This window comes from Mytilus galloprovincialis, chromosome 14 (assembly GCF_965363235.1).
Source record: "Mytilus galloprovincialis chromosome 14, xbMytGall1.hap1.1, whole genome shotgun sequence".
In the NCBI taxonomy this organism is placed as follows: domain Eukaryota; kingdom Metazoa; phylum Mollusca; class Bivalvia; order Mytilida; family Mytilidae; genus Mytilus; species Mytilus galloprovincialis.
This window is the reverse complement of record NC_134851.1, coordinates 27859222-27880734: the sequence shown is the minus strand read 5'-3', so window position 1 is coordinate 27880734 and position 21513 is coordinate 27859222. Positions and strand designations below refer to the sequence as shown.

General features: G+C 31.0%; 1 protein-coding gene across 1 annotated transcript in view; it reads left to right on the top strand.

The window, feature by feature from the left end:
• LOC143058193 (metabotropic glycine receptor-like) overlaps positions 1–15572 on the top strand; it is a 55955-nt gene extending 40383 nt beyond the window's left edge. The window contains exons 5-10 of the mRNA XM_076231652.1: positions 1343–1452; positions 3685–3923; positions 4812–4950; positions 7962–8067; positions 8615–8788; positions 12743–15572. Of these exons, the coding sequence (XP_076087767.1) occupies positions 1343–1452; positions 3685–3923; positions 4812–4950; positions 7962–8067; positions 8615–8788; positions 12743–13078 (1104 nt within the window). The 3' untranslated portion in view covers positions 13079–15572. The remainder of the gene's footprint in view (positions 1–1342; positions 1453–3684; positions 3924–4811; positions 4951–7961; positions 8068–8614; positions 8789–12742) is intronic.
• The last annotated feature ends 5941 nt before the right edge of the window (positions 15573–21513 follow it).

Below are 21513 nucleotides of genomic sequence, written 5' to 3'. Positions count from 1 at the left end.
TTTTTATCTTTACTGCTGTATTTAGTTGAACAGTTTAAGTTATAGAATAGTGATGTTTTGGGACCTTTACTCTAAACTGAAACAGCAATAGTGTTTCCTTTTAGAACATTATTTTGTTTATATTACAAATGCTTGTAAAAGTTAAGTCTTGTTCCTATTATAAATACTTGTAAAAGTTTTGTTTTATTTCTATTACAAATGCGTTAAGTCCTGTTTCTATTACAAATGCTTGTAAAAGTTAAGTTTTGTTTCAATTAAAAATGCTTGTAAAAGTTTAGTTTTGTTTCTATTATAAATACGTTAAGTCTTGTTTCTATCACAAATGCTTGTAAAAGTTGAGTCTTGTTTCTATTATAAATACTTGTAAAAGTTAAGTCTTGTATCTATTATAAATACTTGTAAAAGTTTAGTCTGGTTTCTATTACAAATGCTTGTAAAAGTTAAGTCTTGTTTCTATCAAAAATACTTGTAAAAGTTAAGTCTTGTTTCTATTAAAATGCTTGTAAAAGCTTAGTCTTGTTTCTATTACCAATGCTTGTAAAAGTTAAGTCTGGTTTCTATTACAAATTACAAATGCCTGTAAAAGTTAAGTCTTGTTTCTATTACAAATGCCTGTAAAAGTTAAGTCTTGTTTCTATTACAAATGCTTGTAAAAGATTAGTCTTGTTTCTATTACAAATTCCTGTAAAAGATAAGTCTTGTTTCTATTATAAATACTTGTAAAAGTTAAGTCTTGTTTCTATTACAAATGCTTGTAAAAGTTTAGTCTTGTTTCTCTTATAAATGTAAAAGTTCTTAAATGCATTCGGCTGTTATCTTCTCTTGTTCGGATTGTTGTCTCTTTGACACATTCCCCATTTCAATTCTCAGTTTAAGAATGTGCTGTAGTTTGTTTGTCTTTTTCATTTTTAGCCATGGCGTTGTCAGTTTGTTTTAGATTTATGAGTTTGACTGTCCCTTTGGTATCTTTCGTCCCTCTTTTAAGTATAGATTGTATACATCACAATAAGTAACGAAAGTGCAAAACTCACAAAATGTTCCATTAACATTATTGTAATAGTAGATTACGATATCAAAACCATAAAATCCAATTAGAATATACAAAAATAGTGGAAACAACCAAACCCTGAGGGAATCGAATTAATTGATATTTCATTCTGACATTAAAGTTGTGGTGTTTTATAAGTGCACACAATTTAAAAGTTCAAGCAATGTTACATTGACAATACAGAAATTATCAATAGCTATGTCTATACATTTCGAAAAAAAAACATATGATACTTTCGATGACATTACAATTTAATCATCTATATTAATATTTTTTGTTCTGTCTATTTCCTAGGTTATAATACAATATTTTGAGCCTACAACGACCATTTGTTTAGCGTTACCATGGTTTCGGGAGCTAGGATTTGCTGTTGTATATGGTGCATTAATATTAAAAGTTTATAGGTAAGACAAAGCTGAAAGGTACTAAAAGAATTCACAAGAAGAGTAAATACTCTTAATATGACAAATAAGTACCTTGCTTATATTATTATGAAGAAAAACAACAGAAACAATTTTTATGAAAAAATAACCTTTTATCACATCGGCAAACATTGATATTTAAAGTTTAAATGTAAGGCAAAGCAGCAAATGTGCTAAAAATACATAACACAAATAAGACTGTTATCATACTCTGCCAAATGTATCATAGCAACTTTGTTTATATCAATATGAAGAAAATCGATAGAAACGCAAAAGTGTCACCCTATTCGAAATTAGGTAAACAAGTTAAACGATTACTAGAATTCCTCTATCTTTGTGAATTATGTTTAGGAAAAGGAATTGTCCATAGATATAGGAAGATGTGGTGTAAGTGCCAAGGAGACAACTCTCCATCCAAATAACAATTTATAAAAGTAAACCGTTATAGGTCAATGAACGGTCTTTAACACGGTGCCTTGGCTCACACCGAACAACATGTCGTTGATAAGTTGCATTCATATCATACTATGCTATTCTAATATAGTTACCCCTGATAAGGGTATACACACTTGATTATGGATTTTGATTGGTTTATTGCTGATGTTTTTGTCATAAAATACATATTTTGTACCCTTTCTGTCGTGGTTTTGACTAAAACGTATACTGTTATACATGTTTTATTTTATTTGTACATTTTTTTGGCTTTTTCAATGCAATTCAAGAATATAATTCAGTTTCTGTTTTTGCTGTGATTTATATGCCAAATTTCTTATTGTCCAGTTCAGATGGTCATCATACCAAACTGACTGAAATAGATAATAATGCTATAATGTTTTCAATTTAAGAACAAAAATTTGATTAAAGTAGTGATGGTATTTCATGTACATGATGTAGTTGATCAGATATGTGAAAAAAACATATAACATTTTTTAACGTAAATCCGATTAGAAGAAGTTGGTTCATCATTGTTATTACACTCTTCGGATAATTAAGAATTAGTCGAAATATGTCATATTGGTTAATATTAAAAATAGCTAAATTGGATTAAACAAAACAAAACACGTAATCGTAGTTAACCAAAACTATTTGAAATTTGCAATTATTTTACTCGGCTTGGATAGTAGAATCGTAGTTTAGATGAACTATCGATTACACAATGGCTATTACACCACTTGATATGTGTTTTTTTTGGGGTTCCTTTCTGAATATTTCAGATACTGTAAATTCAGAAACTATGGCGTGCATTTATTATTGCGATTTTGATATCTTAGACTTAAATGCGATTTTAAATTTTACGATTTTGAGAAAACTCCTGGTAAATTCATATAAAACATTTCAAAATGCGAGTTTAAATGTTTGCGTTTACAACTCTGTCACATTTATCACAATAATAAAAACCTCGCAATAATTTCTGAATATTCCAGATCGTTGACTTTGTAAAAGCCCGCAGATTCGATTATGTCATGGTTTCTGTAAAGTCCACAATATTACTATTCATTCTATATCTATATTTACCACTATTCTCTATTCTTTATGTTTGAACACCCCCGTTTTCTCTATTTTTATCGAGGTTTATTGTTGTCGAGCCTTCCAATTTTGTCGAAAAAGCGAGACATAGCGGTCCTATATTCCGTCGTCTGTGTCCATAACTATTCACTCTGTGGTTAAAGTTTTTGAAATTTAAAAAAAAGTTCTTAAACTATCCTGTATTTCTTCCAAACTTAGACAATGCTTGTTTATGATCAAAAGATAGTATCAAGAAGTAAAAGTTTTTTCTGTTCTTATTTTACTTATAAATGGACTTAGTTTTTCTGGCGGTTAACACTATATTCACTCTGGGGTTAAACTTTTTAGAAATTTTGATAACTTTCTTGAACAATCCTTGATTTCTACCAAACTTTGACAGCAGCTTGTTTATGATCAAAAGCTAGTATGCAAAAGAAAATTCTTTAAACATATTTACGGTTTTTCCATATGTTACTTATATATGGACTTTTCTTCAAGTTGAGATTACATACAGTCTGCAGTTAGTGTTCTTAAAACATTAATTAAATTCATGAAGAAGGCGTGACACTTGGTTCCGCGGAACCCTTACAAAAGAGTTGGCCTATGATTATCAATTCTGTACACTTCATTCAGAAACCTACAGTCTCTTTAAAATCCAGAAAAATCTCATCGAACGCAATAAATCATGAAATATTATTTCATTTTCAGGTTATTAGGAGAATTTCAGTCAAGGAAAGCGCACAGAGTACATGTTCGTGATAAAGATTTAATGAAATACTTATGTTGTGTTATAATAGTAGTTTTAGGATATATGTCTGTGTGGACAACTGTAACTTTAGATCATATTAGAGAAGGAAAAACTATTCTAGATACAGGTGTTACTCCTGAAGACAATTTGAAATATTTAGTATGTAAATCAGGATGGTGGGAATATGTTATAGAAAGTGGTAAGTGTCTATTCTACTGTTATTATTTTTTCCTTGAGAATTCCATGAAGGCAGTAATAAGTGTATGGAGAGCAACTGAATATTTTATTTTTAAAATATGTGTCAGTCATTTATGCCACAAAATATCAAATAAGAAGGTATGTTTTTTTTGTCCTGTATTATATGTGTTATGTGGCGAGATGGGTTCAAATGGAAGTAAAACGATTATTAATGTTTCACTGGTCCTTTTCATAAAGGAAATTTCTGATTTAACTTTTAAAAAAAAGCACTAGGTCTGAAATTTAGAAATATGAAAATAAACAATAAACATTATTAATTAATTTAATAATAAATATAAAAGTATTACTGATGTTATTTTATATTATTTACGCGATCTATAAACAAATGAAATGGTTAATGAATTTAATTCCATAGTATATACATGTAAGAAGGGTACATATATCATTCATATATACATTGTTTGGTTTGTTTTCATGATGCATGTTTTAAAATTGAACATGGTTCCTTTTTATTAGAACGAAAGTAGTACAACACAAAAACAAAAATAATCAAGAGATTAAAAAGGCAACATGCTGTTTCAACAACAGACAGAAGCAACAACATTAACGATATAATGTTTACTGCAACAGATGCAAATTTCGATATACATTTCTCTTGTGTGATGCTTGAGGCCAAAATATTTCAAAATCTTACCAAATTCCAAAAATAAAAAAGGTTTTATGCAAAAAAGGATAAAAAATATAGCAAAAGCAGGACAATGGAATTAGAGCTATGTCTCAAGTGAAATATTTCGACAACCTGCAATTCTATAATGATAATAGTCAAGCTAGTATATGTTTTAAGTTTTCAACCATTTATTTGTGGCTAATTGTTTCCTTTATTTTTCAGCTGAATTATTATTTCTATGTTTTGGTATATACCTCTGCTATCGTATAAGATCAGCCCCTTCTGATTATTCAGAAGGAACATATATTTCTGCAGCAATATGCTATGAGGCAGTTATTTCAACAGTATTTTATGTACTTAGGTAAGTTTATTGTTACAATGACAGCACTATGAGGAGGGGATATCCACAATGTCCAAAACTTAGCAGGGCTGATAATTTTAGATATTGCCCGATTTATAGGGTCGTTACTGCTTTATTAGTACTAAACAAATATTGACATTTCGTCCGGCCTCCTCACCGGCAGAGAATAATAGGGTTATTGACCGGGCAACACAATTTGTTGATGTTATTAACCAACCTTACCTATTTGGAGGAAAATATCCGAATTTATTCTCATCACGTGATCTTAAATTAGCTAATACATTTTTTTTTCAATTATACTATAACCAAGGTATAATAATACACTGCATTTACTAATATTACAGTTTATTATTTATGGTGTAAGGAAGTTTTGTGAGGTTGTGTCAATACTAACTTGTTTCAGTATTATTTAACATATTCAGGTAATTATATAGGTAGACTGTTAATGTTTCAAGGCATTTATTGCAATAGTATTCTATGTATGAAGGTAATTTTCATCTTCTGAAGCACTTATCTCAATACTGTGCTATGACTAACTCTAAAAACTTAACTGAACAACAAAAGATCGACAGTTATCTAGAAAACTGTATTTTTGAAAACTAAGCCATCATTGAATAACGAATATTCATTATAATTTGGTAAACCATCAACTAAAATAATCGCTAACGGTATATAAAAAGAATGATAAACGATTTTACCTACAAATTAGGATATATTTTAAATGCTCTTACTCTTATAAATGTCGAATGCAGAATTCCAGATGAAATTGAAAAATAGAAATTAAACTTTTTTTATAGAACATCAAACGACCAAGATAGCATACCTTACATTCGTCTGTTTCAAAACGATTTGTATGCTATCTACTTATCTATACTTAAAAGAGGGACGAAAGATACCAAAGGGACAGTCAAACTCATAAAGTTTAATATGAAACTTAAGGAGATAATGCATATTTTCATAAAAAAAATGTACTAAACTAGTGATTTGATTGTGGTAATTGCAAATGAATTGGACCTAAATATGCATACAAATCAATTCCTCCGTACCAATTCCTCCGTTTAAAATCCAACACAAAAACAAAGATTTGCCTACTAAAGGCATATATCTGAATCTCTACCCTCGTCAATAGCTATTAAAGGTACCAGGATTATAATTTGATACGCCAGACGCGTGTTTCGTCTACATAAGACTCATCAGTGACGCTTAGATCAAAATAAATATAAAGCCAACCAATTACAAAGTTGGAGGACAAAAAATTCCAAAAGGTTGTGCGTAAAACGTTTTTGGAATAATATATCCTGGAATACGGTATTACAGTTTAAGTAAGAGTAAGTCGTGTATTCCTTTCAAATAAATGTGTATTTGAGTCTACCGTGTTGTCATGCAGACTTAAAACTTAAAACAAAAGCAAGATATACCAAAGTGCATCAGATTCGAGTGTTGATATAATTGTATTTGAAATTAAATAACATTTTTCTTCTATAAAACCTTTTGACGCGATAGGCGTTTACCCTTTTGAAAAGGCATTAGTTAAGGTAGCACAACTATTAGACATCACAATATGGCAACTAATTACATAACAATTAATGATGTAATAATTATGTCATATGAAATTATCACAATTTGAAAGATTGGTCCTTCTTCTTTCTTTTGGTACCTCATTTATAAAATTTAAAGAAAGATGAGTGGAATTACATCAGTTTAAAGATGTCTGATTAGGGATGAAAAATCTTTGTATTGTGCTACCTTAAACGACCAATTTTTTTTTAATGTTGTCTTTGTCTATAAGTCTTCAACTTCTACTAATTTTCAATCTGCCTTTTTACGAAATATTTTCATATAATTTTGGGATATGTTCTTGATCTTTCGTCGCCCTGAAAATTAATCAGACAACATTTTCATATAGTTCAAAGGCATATTAATATACGAGTTATAATTACTTATAAGTGAGAAGAAACACTTTCTATCAAAATAACATTCAAGCAGGATTTGATATTGATGAAATATGAATGAAATCAATGGTTTTCAAGAGTTATCATTACAGCGTAAAATATGAAATAGCTATTTTTTTCATGCGTGTGAAATATTAATATCTGACAAAGAGGATACTATTCTGACGAAGTACTTATCCGCCTGATCACAAGCCTGATATCTTTTATTTGTATATAGAGACAATGAATATGATCACTCAAACGTAAATAACCATTACACCAAGATGTGTACATGAATTTAAAGTTTCAATAAGTTGAAACAAACGTTACTTTCCCCCCCCCCCTTTCATTTCAATTTCATTATTTTAACATTTGTGCTATACAAAACATTGTTGTGTTAAGACATTGCAATTGGAAAAACATATTCATAAAAAGACCGAACTCCAAGGTAAATTCTATGAAACCTGACCAAATCAACCGTAGAAACGAATGAAAAACGAATGTCTGACTTGGTGCAGGTATATTTCAAAGAATATATAGCTTAATATTCAACTTGAATGACAGCTGTTTATACATTTATTTCCGTTTTATTGACAAAAATTTGGTCAACAACCCAAAAAGACATATTTGGTTAATATGACAATAACTGGGATTCGGCAGCCAAAACTTAAAACATTGTAAAAATGCTTTCGAGACACAACACAGTTCTATATGAAAAAGTACGCATAATTCTCTATATAAGACGACATGATAAACCAATGATCATTTCTGACAAAAATACCAAACTGGAAAGTAAAATAAAAAAGGGAGATAAAAACTCTAAATCAAACACATCAACCACAAGCACGAGTGGAAAACAACTATCATATTCCTGGCTTGTTTTGTTTTTAGAAACCTTTGATCAAGTGCTATGGCTTTTGTCATTCCTGACCATACAATCAGGTATAATTTATTGAAATTAAGTATTTGTTTTCAATAAAATTTATTTCTTTAAAAAAATATATCACTGTGTATAATTATCTCTCAAATTGATTGTTTAATGTTCTCTGTACATGTTATGATTTTTTTTTGTATTTTCAGGCATGTTTATTGGTTGAATCTTCATCCAGATTATTTGTTTCTTATGTATTTTGTTCGTTGTCAGATGACTGTTACAATTACCCTTCTTCTCGTTTATGGACCAAAAGTAAGTTTTAAAAGACAAGAAGATACAAATAGTAAAAAAGAAGAAAGAACACACTTGGGACAATAAAAATAAGAGAAAGGGAAAAGACTAAAACTACAGATGCAGCTTAAATTTGAGCACGAAAGGAACCCAATTTAAAACTTTTAATGATAGTAAAGGGTTGGCAAATAAATGATCTAACTAAGCGAATTTGATCTGCTGCTACACAGTATCAGCAAATCCATAATTTTGACAATGTCTTTTTCTAAATTCTGTCAAAAATGAAGATCTTTTGATTTTTTCAAGATTGGGATAAGGGTGCATTTATATCGCATAGACACACACAAGTAAACATTCACTTACATGGCTTTGAGTCGATGTTTTCCTGATACAATTTTAAATTATTGTTTGTTCATTCTAATTTCATTATAGATAACTCCTGAATTTGATTTGAATGATAATCAGTTAAAAAACAACAAAACCGGTACATAAATTCAGTTTTTTGATAATTATTCACCCATTGAATTGCTTGCTATTATTTTTCATACGATCGATTCTTTTTTTGCAGCTTTTATATGCACATCGCCCACCTGAGGACCACCATATAAGAAATCGGGCTCCTTCTGAGGCTACAGACAATATGGCGCCGGAAACGCTAAAATTAAATGTTGGCATTTCCTCAAATGGAGATGTCGATGTAGGGGAGATAAGTCTAGCTGATATGGACCCAGAAGATATCAGAGTAAGTCCAATATAATGTTTACACAAACAATGCTTAGATACAGAAAACGATAAAAGTTATCTGACATAACACGAACAAAGAAGGTTTTCAAGTAGAAAGATACACAAACGAAAATATAGAAAAATTATTATTTATCTCTTTAGCGATTTGAATATCACGGTTAGTTAAGATTTCGACAGAGTCTGATAAGGCCTAAATACTTTTACCTTTTAATTGCATAAATTATTTTATCAGTCCTTAAATAGTTTAGATTTTATCTGTGTACATTGAATCTAAATTTCTTATGTTATTTGTTGAAAACTTTTAGTGCATACAAGATAAGTTTTAATTAACTCCCCTCTGGATAATATCCGTTGCAGAGGTGTTCCATAATTGAGAGTATATACATACAAAAGAAGAAGAAGAAGAACAATAAAAAAACGAAAATGTGAAAAAATTACAATTAATCATTTTAGCCATCATTAGTGATAATTTTGTATTTTCCTTAGAATTCGACTTCATTATCTTTTTCTTTCTCGGGTTTTCCCGAAGTAAAAAATGGCATCGAAAAGAGGTTTTAATATTAATCTGTTTTGTTTTTAAACCTGTATCTACTGCATTACCCACACAAATGCATATGATTCCAGTTTTGTCTCATTCCGATTGAACAATTCATTGTTAAAATCATGTGATGGCTAAAAACTACATATGAACTTTTGAAACACATTAGTTATTAAGATTTGTAATGCATATATTTGCTTCTTTTTACTTTATACAAGCAATAGGTCTTGTATTAGTACTGTTGTATTATGTAGAAACATAATAGATGATCACTAAATACCATTGAAAACTATTTAACTTCAGAATATGGGAAGAGGAATGCAAAGCCTCAATCAATTGAAATGACAAATTAACAATTTTAATTATGAAAAAATATAGATAGTGTTACACAACATTTTTAGAATCTGTATATTATGTAAAACATTCACGTCCATACAAAAACTAGCTTAAATTGATTTCTAAATGAAAGAAGACTGTTTTTGTTTATAAATGAATAATATCAAATTGTAAACTTGAAAAAATATGTACACTTAACAATGTGCTTTAATACTTCGAAGGAGAGCTTTGAAACATGTTTAAATTGATTTGATATAAAAACATTAATGATGAAGTATAATGTGTTGCTCAATACACCGACCATGCTTTTGGTTGGGTTTTCGGAAATTAAATTGTAAAAGGCAAGAGTTCTAGAACTTGGAGCCTCTGGTTTGTAATTCTTACATAATTATACAAGTAACGCTATAATTTATGTGTTTTATTTTTTGCACTAATGTATCCTTTGTGTTTGGTTAGTAATTGGTTGTGTTGTATAAACTTTGCCAAATTGGCACGACTTCCTTTTTTATACGCCCGTCAAAATTTTGACGGGACGTATTATGGTATACAAATGTCCTGTGTCCGTCCGTCCGTCTGTCCGTCTGTCCGTCTGTCCGTCTGTCTGTCCGGCGTAAACATGTCGCACTGTAACTTGAGAACGACTTATCTAAATTTCATGAAACTTAACATAGTTGTTTCTTATGATGGTCAAATGATCTGTATACTTTTTGGTGAAAATAAGATTTAAACTTTTTAAGTTACGACACTTTGTAACTAAAACAGGGGTGTGTTTTTTTCACATGTCGCACCGTATCTCAAAAACGATTCTTGATTATGGCTTAAAACTTTAAACACTTCTTAGTTATATTAATCTTAATATCTGTATACTTTTTGGTGATGATTTAAAATTTTATTTTTGAGTTATTAAGTATTTTGTAAAAAAGGGGGAGGTTTTTTTTACATGTCGCACCATATCTCATAAACGATTTATGATTATTTCTTAAAACTTTACACATGTCTTTGTTATATTAATCTAAAGATCTGTATACTTTTTGGTGATGATTCAAAATTTCATTTTTGAGTTATTGAGTATTTTGTAAAAAAAGGGGGAGGGTTTTTTTTACATGTTGTGCCATATCTCAAAAACAATTTATGATTATTGCTTAAAACTTTACACACTTCTTTGTTATATTAATCTAAAGATCTGCATACTTTTTGTTGATGATTCAAAACTTTATTTTGGAGTTATTGAGTATTTTGTTAAACAGGGGAGGGTTTTTTTACGTGTCGCGCCGTATCTCAAAAATAATTTATTATTATTGCTTAAAACTTTACACACTTCTTTGTTATATTAATCTAAAGATCTGTATACTTTTTGGTTTTGATTCAAAATTTTATTGTAGTGATATTTAGTTTTTTGTAAAAAAAATACAGGGTTGGGGGTTTCACATGTCCCGCCGTGTCTCAAAAACAATTTATGGTTATTGCTTAAAACTTTCTCAGAAACTATTTATGATTTTTGCATTAAACTTCCACACAAGACGTCGGGCGTATCATGCGCTCATGGCGCAGCTGTTTATTAATTGTTGTTTTATTGCTTCAATGTTTTTGTCTTACTTGGAACATAACATAAAGATAGGAATGTTTCTATTATTTCATGTTTATCTGCCTTGTATTCTAGAAACTTCAACATGTGGTAGATAAATCCATTTTATATGAAATGTTAAAAACTTTTTTTTTAATTTTTTTATTCATAAGTCTATTTTTAGTAACATTAAGATTTACACAGTTACGTAAATTTTTGTGCTAGTTAAATTCATTTTACTTGAAATGTTATAATTTTTTTTTATTCATGAATGCATTTATAGTAAGATTTACATTGTTACTTAAATTATTGATTTTATTCGGGGAAAAAAATCAAATATTTCAGTAAATCGATAGAACAAAATCATAATATCATATTTTACCAATGTACAAATATTATAAATCAATGTAAAAAATAAAAGTGTAACAAACAAAAACTGAGGGGATCACACGAACTCAGAAAATAGGATTGGATGCCTTGACAGGGTGAGCGTCGTTTACTATTCATGCATCAATCTGCATGCAAAACCCCACTCATTAAGTATGTCATAGTTGGGAATAGACCCGTATCGGTTAAATAACACATAAGACGGATTTTTCTTCTATTCAAATATTTAAGCCATAAACACACTAGTAGAGGCGGATTAAGGTTGGGCTGTTTGGTTGAATTTTAAAGGAAATCACTGTTCAAGCAAGACTGGAGATGGTCCCTTCTTAGGCAGTCAGTGCCCCTCTTATGAAAATATCTTGATCCGCCACTGCTAGTGAGTTGAGTTAAAGACACACCGTATTGGTAAAACAAATTCTTACCCGGAGAGGAGGGGACTGGGTCGTAAATATGTGAAGTTATTAACATTATTTTGGTATTCTTATTGAGTGACTACATTCTTTAATTACATTATTACAGAAAGGTCAACCGTGCATTTTTCGCTATCAAAATATAACACGTCCTTTATTTTTGTCTTAGTTACATACGAATTGCATAAGAATTACCAACACTATGTTAAGCATATATTAATACGAAACACTATGTAAATAAAAACTAACGACTCCATATGTTAATGGGACGAAAAAAGGTGCACCAAACAGGGCAGAGGTAGTGTTACTCATAGCAAGAACAAAATAGCTGTTACTACAGACGTCTATTTCAGGGGTAGCTAACATTAGCTGTATTTGGCAAAAGTTAGGAATATTTTGTCCCCAATACTCTTTAACTTTGTATTTCAAATTATTTTTATTTTGTTTTATACGAGCGACACTGCTGAGTCTTATGTAGAAGAAACGCGCGTCTGGCGTTAATACAAAGTTTCAACCCTGGTATTTTTGATGAGTTTAATTATATTTTAAAAGTAGACAGTATGCTTTTTCTAATTTTTTTTTTATAAGAGACTTTCCGCTTAAAATTTTCCTTGGAGTTCGCTATTTTTGTTACTTTTCTTTATAATGGTACTTTGAGAGGATAATTATTTTTTTATTTATTTCATCACTCATTTGGATTATATTTCTTTTTTTCAGGCTGAGCTTAAACGTTTGTATACCCAACTTCAAATATATAAAACAAGAACAATGAGAAAAGACAATCCACATATTTCTAAACGAAGAGGAGGCAGAAAACAAACACATAGGAGATTTTCATTACAGGCATTCCATCATAAACATAGACATCACCATAGTGACCATGATCACGAACACGAAATGTCGAAAACACCCGAAGAATCAACGAACAGTGCCGAGGCTGTTGCACTAACATTTGAAAGTGCATGCGCGAATCGTTGTGACGGTGAAACTCATGAAAAGGAGACAAAACCAAGGGAACAGTGTACAGTCACTTTCAAAATGGGCCTCAAATAAAGATTTTTTAAGTACATCTATATTTCTACAGAAGGTAAAAGTTCGCATTTAACACGTGACCTGTACTTGAATCACGACCAATGAGATAGCCTTATAAGCTACAGACGATGGGGTATGTGTACGTGCGGTTAGACCACAGAAACAGTAAAATGCTAGTCAGAAAACAATGAAAATACCTCACGTGATAGTAATGGAGCTGTTTTAGATGTAAGGACCAGAATGCAAACACTGTCTCAACAATATTATTATATATTTCTGATTGGCTAATAACGTCCTAAACAATGGGAATTCAACCAATGGCGTGCTTTTGTTTCCATTTGGGGTACTAACAATGAAACTACCCGTAGTCATTTAGATACTAAAACGGCGAATTGTGTTTGACTGTTCATATTGTATTTCAATTTTCTGTGTTACTGTTATACATTAGGTTTTTGTCCTTAAAATATGAAAATTGATGAGCTATTGTTATGGCAACAAATTTCATCTTCAAAAGTGCCATATCTAAGGCAAACATGTTTCTTCTGGGCTTACATGATACTTCAACTTTCCAGGTACGAAAAATATATCTAATGTGGATGAAATAACAAATTTTTTGTCAATGAATTTTTCTTACCACTGATTCGAAATAACTGTAGGGATCTGAATTTATAAATGTTTCTTACTTTGGAATCTACTTTGAAACTAGAATTTTAAAAACATGATAAAATTATGTATGTACCCCATTACTCTTTTTAATAATTAAGATTAAAATTATCGAAGCAAAACTTTAACGCCCCACGTCGATAAAATATGATACAAAAAGAACAAAATGTTAATACCTTACTAAACACCTTTTCTGAAGACCACATTTACTGAGAGTTCAATTCACGACATAAAGTCATCAAGTCTTCAAATATAAAATATTTTTTGAAATAGTGAAATAAAAAAAATTAGTTCCAGATATTAAACATAACTTCAGAGAAACGAAAGATTGAAAAAAGAGATCTACTTAAGTTCGGCTTAGTTACACTTGGAACTATTAATTATTGTGCCAAAACATTACCATATTTCATACACGATTTAATTATATAGTGCCATTTTATCATTAACTACTAATAGCTGTATACAACCTAGGTTATGGGAGGTAACTATTACAATCACTTGTACGTTTTCGTCAACCAGTTGTGGTACATATGTTAAGGTTACAAGAGCGCAATTATTTGTTTACATTTTACGAGTTTTATGAGATGGTACTCAGAATAGAATCCTATACGGCTTCTGATTGGTTGATACAGGATTGAAATTACATTTAATCGAAGGCTTATCCAATTAGGTTTGTAAATTGCCGAAAATCATATTCACATTTTGTGAATTATAGAAAATATCTTCAATTTCTGCACGTCGGAGCCATTAAAAATATGCCCTTTTCATTAACTGCATTTTAAGTCAATTTGAGCCGCATGACCCTATATATTTTTTTGGTTGTAATGCAACACTGGCATTTCTAGTAACAGGAACTGCTACCCGTTTTTCCCTAGTTTGTGCAGTCTTCGAGAAAAAAAATACGGAACACTAGTAGTTACCTATGAAAAATGCATTACGAATAATTGCGCTCTTGTAACCTTAAAGCTTCAGAATACAACAGATTGTGTGTTATGGGTTATCTCCCTTATCCTAGGGAAACCCCCTTTACTAGAAAACGAATATTGCTAATAATCGTTTATTTTTGTAAAAGATTGCATTAAATTTACTTTTAATAAATCTTATAAATATATAAATAACAGAAGGTATTTTAAAGATGTGTGTATTTATTTTGCTTGTATGAATGTGTGTGTGTGTGACTGCCATATTTGGTATAATGACATTGATCGAAAAGATAAAATTGACATTCTTCTATAAAAACGAATCATATGTTATTTAATGAAGAAAGAACATGTGTTTCAGCAAACAACATATAAGAATTCCTTTCACTATCTTAATTACAAATTAGAATAACTTTTTATTTCGTTAATACATATTTATTAAAATAGTTTTTGATTTCATTCATATTAGAAGTTGGTTAGAGTTATTTCCCATTAAGTACATTTGCACTTTAAATAATAACTTTGTCAAAGGCGTTCTACGATAAAAACATGAAATCATTTTAATGATATAAACTTACCCTACAACACCTTGTCCTAATAATTATCTTTTTATGTAATGTCATGAAAGTTGAACAAATCCAAATAGCTGTTAAAAATCACAAAAAAAAACTTTTCAAGAAAAAGGAGAAAAGGAAGGAAGTCTGACTTGAAGTGACAAACGTTCTTGTAAAACGTTAACGAAAAAAACAAGCGACCGCTTGGCTAAGTATGAACATAGTCTTCTATTCTATAATATTTATCTTTACTATAAATGGACCATGGAGGGTTTCTACTGTATATCGTTATGTATATATATATTACCAAATCTCCTTCCTTTTCAGCTATGTAAGTAAAACAAATATTTTGTAATAAAATTATAAATTGTTATATTATATCATTGTTTGACTTATTGGTATGTGTTTGAATACCTTTTTCGAATTTCGGGTCCTCAATGCTCTTCAACTTTGTACTTGTTTGGCTTTATAACTATTTTGATCTGATCATCACTGATGAGTCTTACGTAGACGTAACGCGCGTCTGGCGTTCTAAATTGTAAACCTGGTACCTTAGAGATAACTATTGTCCAGTTTTGTTCATAACATGGGTTAGATTGTTAGATGAAAGATGAATATTTATTACAATAACTTTGATATAAAACTAAGTTTTAACAACCCTGTTATATATAAAAAAAAAATGTCGGTACCAAGTCAAATATATGACATGCAGTTGTTTTCCATTTGTTTGATGTGGTTGCGCATTTCAATTTGCCTTTTCATTTAGGGACTATTCGTTTTGAAATTTCTCTGGGAGTTCGATATTTATGTTATTTTACTTGTTAGACTTGTAATGGATGAAAATGTCTTTGTTAATTTGACCTTTGCAGGGCCGTAAATTGCCTTCCCTGTAAGGGGAGGCAGTTCATTATCGCCGAGCTGACCCATTCCATGCAGAAAAGGATATTTTTCGGGCCTTTTCCTTGTATGCAATGTACAAGTCTCCCAAGAATACACGACTTGTTAATTGTTTGTTACATTTCAATAAATTTGCACCTGGAATATATTAAAAACAGTTATAAACCAGAGTTAGATTACGTGTCCCGGTAGAGTAAGATTTGTTTTCGCTTTATCCTGCTTTATGACTCTTTACAAGCTATTTTATTTAAGTTTAGGGAAAATTTTGCAAAGACTTAAAATGAAAGCCCCGTGAAGTTGGTAATTTTTTGTGGTTTATCCGGCTTATTTGGCTGTCCAAATCGAACTAAATTTGACTTTGTTTCAAAGACACAATTTTCAAACCTTAAAATGAAAATGCATACTCAATAACTCATAATTTTATCTATCAAGTTCAAATTATTAAAACCTAACAATGTTTGTATACACCAAAAAGTTTTATTCTGGCTTTGTCAAATGCTAAGGTGATTTTTTCTGACTGGACGAATCCCATCTTTTTAGCACTTCTATGCATTCAATATTGCCAACATTGTTACTTCTATGTATGCAGATGCAGTAGTATTTGGTGGGAAAATTTTATGTGTGCAAAGGAGTTGAGATGGGTACTGACCGTTCAGATCCAAATATTGAACACACCTGCATGCCATTATGATTAACCACCTTGTTGTTTTAACTAACAACCAGTGCCATAAAAACAATGCATGATTTTAACCAGTTTTTTCTTTTCAGTGTTTTTTTTTCTCCATTTTTTTTTGTGGTTAGCCCGCAATAGGAGGTAACTGCCTACATGCCTCTATGTAATTTACGGCCCTGCTTTGATGAGAAAGACCTTCGGTATGTACGCGGTAGACAACTGTTTAAATGAAATGGAATTCATGTGTGCATTTTAGCTTACTAATTATTGAAACAATGACAGCATTTATTAGATATAGGAAGTTGCGATATGAGTGCAGATGAGACAACTCTCCATTCAAGCCACAATTTAAAAAAAGTAATGCATTATAAATCATAGTACGGCCTCCAACACAGAGTATTGGTGCACACCGAACAGCAAGCTATAGTGCTCCAAAATGACTAGTGTAAAACAATTTCAACAGGAAAACCAACGGTCTAAATCTGTATAAGAACCAAATCAACAAACAATATTTACTGAACATAAGGTTCCTGACTTAAGACAGGTGCAAACAAATGCAGCGGGTTTAAAGGTTTAAATAGGCCGCGCCTATTTCACTCGCACCTGTAACAGTAGTATAACAATACAGCATAGAAAGACATACTATAAAATATCGTTGAAATATTAACAAAGACAAGTTAACATGGACTGAACTATACATTGGATTAATGTTGTTTACATTTGTGGACTTGAAAGATGCAGCTGCATCTAAGGAAATTGAACCAGTTTCACTCCACTAAATTTTGAATCGAGAAATTCGTATTTTTGAATAAACACATTATAAATTGACTTTGGTATTGGAAATTTGAACCGGGAGAAAATGGATTGAGTACTGAAGTTTAAAGTGATAAAGCAATAGAAGAGGGGCGAAATGACACTAGATGGACATTCAAACTCATGAACCGAATAAAAACTGACAACGCCATGGCTAAAATAGAAAAAGACAAACAAATAAACAGCAGGAACATATCCTCTTTCGATCATCTTTGAAACGGATATTCCATAACGGTGAGTCAACTTATGATACAAGACCGGGAATATCGTATCCGTTAGGAGTTAAATACTCTGTATTCGATCGCTGCTGGAAATTACTACATAGAAATGAAAAGTTCATAATTGGGAATCTGAAATCATCTCTTTTGTCGTAAACTTTTGTTTTCAACCGAACATGATTTTCAATTTCTATTCGTATTGAATATATGATGCAGATTTAACTGTATCTGTTGTACCTTTTATCTCAAGCTCGATGGAATAGATGCATTCAACATAGACACCAAATTTGGAATTATGTAGTGAGAGAATAATACGCTGTGCTTAACTGTATGTGATTTGATTTTAAATAAAAAGGCAATATTTAAAAAAAAATTTATCTGAACAAACTTTATATTACAGGCTAATGGTAACAAAAACTTCATCAACGAGTAGTGTAAAGAGTCGAACTACTGTATCTCTAGTCTTCCAACGCTAAGGTTGTTAGCTCAAATCCAACATGGCGCAGCTGCGCTCGACTCCAATCGCCCCGTTTTCTTCCATCAATAAAAACTGACCGCCACGAAATAGCACCATGCCGAAAATGGCGTTAAACACCAATCAATCAGCCCAAAGAAAGGATTTAGAAAAGGACAGACTCTGTATATTTAGGATACATTTAATTTTAATGACTGTATGTTACTCACCCTCTATGGTCCGATTGGGGTCAGTAGTGAACAGTATAAAATCGAACGTGGGACTTTTATAGCTGCGTTTGCGTAGAAAAAAAATGATAGACAATATCTATGAATGACGTCACAATAAACTGATGACGTGACGCCATAAACCCCACTATGAAATTTATTAACTACCTACGGTTCCATAGGAGTCACCACGTGACAGCATTAAACCAATCACGCCATAATTTACCCGCGGTGCGATGATTTATGAAGTTATATGGCTCGCTAAAAGCCATGCAGAGCGGAGGAGGCCACAGTCCGAATATTCTATGGACTTTATTCATCCTCTATTGTTCGTAGGGGATCAATAGCGAGCCATATAACTTAAATTATCGCACCTCGGCCAAATTATGAAGAAGTGATTGGTTTAACGCCGGCACGATTACAAACTTTTATGATAATATTCTTACAATGCATACAATATGTCGGCATTCATCTCAAAAGCTATAACAAAACCTTTAAATAGACAAGCCTTTATTAAGAAAGACTACAGTTATATACAATACTGTTGTCAGGTCATTAAAGATAGCATATTTTGGCTTTAAAATTGATTCACGGTCTTTGCAGTTATTCTTAAACCAGTTGTCGGCATGATACAGGTTATGTTCTTCTATGATGGTATGATACTAAACCACAGGCCTAACGTGCAAGATTGTGCGTGATATTCATATGATGAAGACATAATCTGTTTATTAGTTTAATTAAGGGTTGGAGCATTTAAGTGATCGGCTGATGTCCATCTCCGTGTGCTGAATTTTTCTCACTACATTGAAGACCAATTGATGACCTTCTGCTATTATCTGCTCTTTGGTTGGGTTGTTGTCTCTTTGACCTATACCCCATTTATATTTGCATACTAAATTTTATTTATGTAAAAATAAAAAGATGTGGTATGATAACGAATGAAACAACTCTCCAAAAGAGATAAAATGACACAGAAAATAATGACCATATGTGAACGAACGGCCTTCAACAATGAGCAAAGCTCATACATTGCCATGCAGGAATCAGTAATCCAATTTTTCTTGCTTGCCATATTTTTCATTTCATTGTTTAAGTTCAAATCTGGTTGTTGATTTTCTAATTTAAATTAGTTCATAGTTATGTTTTTATATGAGTGTTAAGTATAGCATGTTACATTTTAGGGCGGATCTAGGATTTCTCATAGGATGTGTAACTGCTGAAAATGTCGCATTTTCCGCCGATCATATCGTGGTGCAACAAATTTGAACGATTTTATACCAAAAATCTGATACTTTTTTCAATTAAAATGGGACGTACGCGCCAAAACACCCCCTCAATTCGCCACTGCACTTAAGTTTCATTTCCCCTATTTCGAAGACTGCATAATAATGTCACGTGATATGTAGTTGTTCAGGTTATTGTCCTTTTGTCTTTTGTAAATTTTTATCTCTTTGGTGATTAGACATGACTTCTATTCATACCCAGAACAAAACGCAAATATAAAAAAAACCATGACGTCTATATTGCTATCCTATGCACTTCGTCGAATCTACATTGTATGAAAAAAAAATAAAAAAATTGACCGATTTTAAATATGGGTTCAAAAATCTCCTCAAGGACACATAATAAGACCAATGTTAACATTGAGACTGTTGCAAACGAGTCGAGATTTATGGCGAAATTGAAACATTTGTTTCGATCTGAATCCAAATCCAAGTACGCTGTCATGGACGAAATCAGATTATGACATGAAATAATAGCGAAGACAATTTGAAAGTTAACAATACTATTAGAATAACATCGACTAATATTAAGAAAGATTGAGCTACTATACCATAATATTTAACCATACCTATATGATATTACATTCCGTATATTCTAAAACATGTTCTGGTAAATAGAACATACGAAATTGTGTTTCCAACATGTATTGTGATTTTACTTTAAAACATGACCATACTTCTATAAATGACGATAATTTATCTATTATAAGAAAGACAATAAACCAAATCTTGCGATTTGTATTCGGTACAATATCAAGTATACAGATTTAAACGGTGACAATTTTATTTTTAAATATGTTTTTAAAATGTCCGTTGCTAAACCTTTGTACTCAGCCAAGTCCACCAATTATGCATAAATAAAATATTTAATTAATTCTGTCTGTAATTTATCTTTAAACAAAACGAAGCGTGAATATCAGTAACTTTGATGATTTTTTCTGGCACTGAGTTTAAAATTATTTGTAATCGATTCGGCGAATTATAGGGGGAAGTTCAGTGAACTATATGTTGTCCGTGACACAGATTTTGGACAAAGAAATAGCAGAATCAGCACAAATAAATTAATTCGTGACTATAAAAGGCGACACACAAAGAGAGAGAGAGAGAGAGAGAGAGAGAGAGAGAGAGAGAGAGAGAGAGAGAGAGAGAGATTAATTTATGAACATTTATTATTAATTTATGAACATTTATTATTTGAAACACATTAACATTTTATGCAGTCTAGGTTCAATACGGGACTGTATTGGTTTGATTAAATTTAAAATAAATTTTATGTAAATTGTTTAAATTCAACTTAAAATAATTATACTTTACTGACAAGTACAAGTTATTATTGCAAACTGACCATACAAAAGACGACCTAAATCTATACTGATTATCTTATCTTAACATCAAATTACCAATCCGTGATTTAATGAGCGTGTAACATAAAACAAAGTATAATTCATATCGCCGTTACCACCAAGATTTATATTATATATAAATATACTGACCGACCCTAGAAACGCAACACTATATTATTCTTTTTGAATTTTTGAATGAATGTGTGTCACCGTCAAAAGCAATGCTTGCATTTAACAAACGTCAAAATGATTGTCAGAAAGGTCAACCAATTCTGTTCGATATGTTTTGGGTTCTATAAAAAAAAAAATAATAATAATAATATTTTTATTTAGAGAGAGTAACTCATTTGGATTACACCAATTTTCAATAAGGCTCCCTTAATACAATAATAATTACATTAAAAATAAACA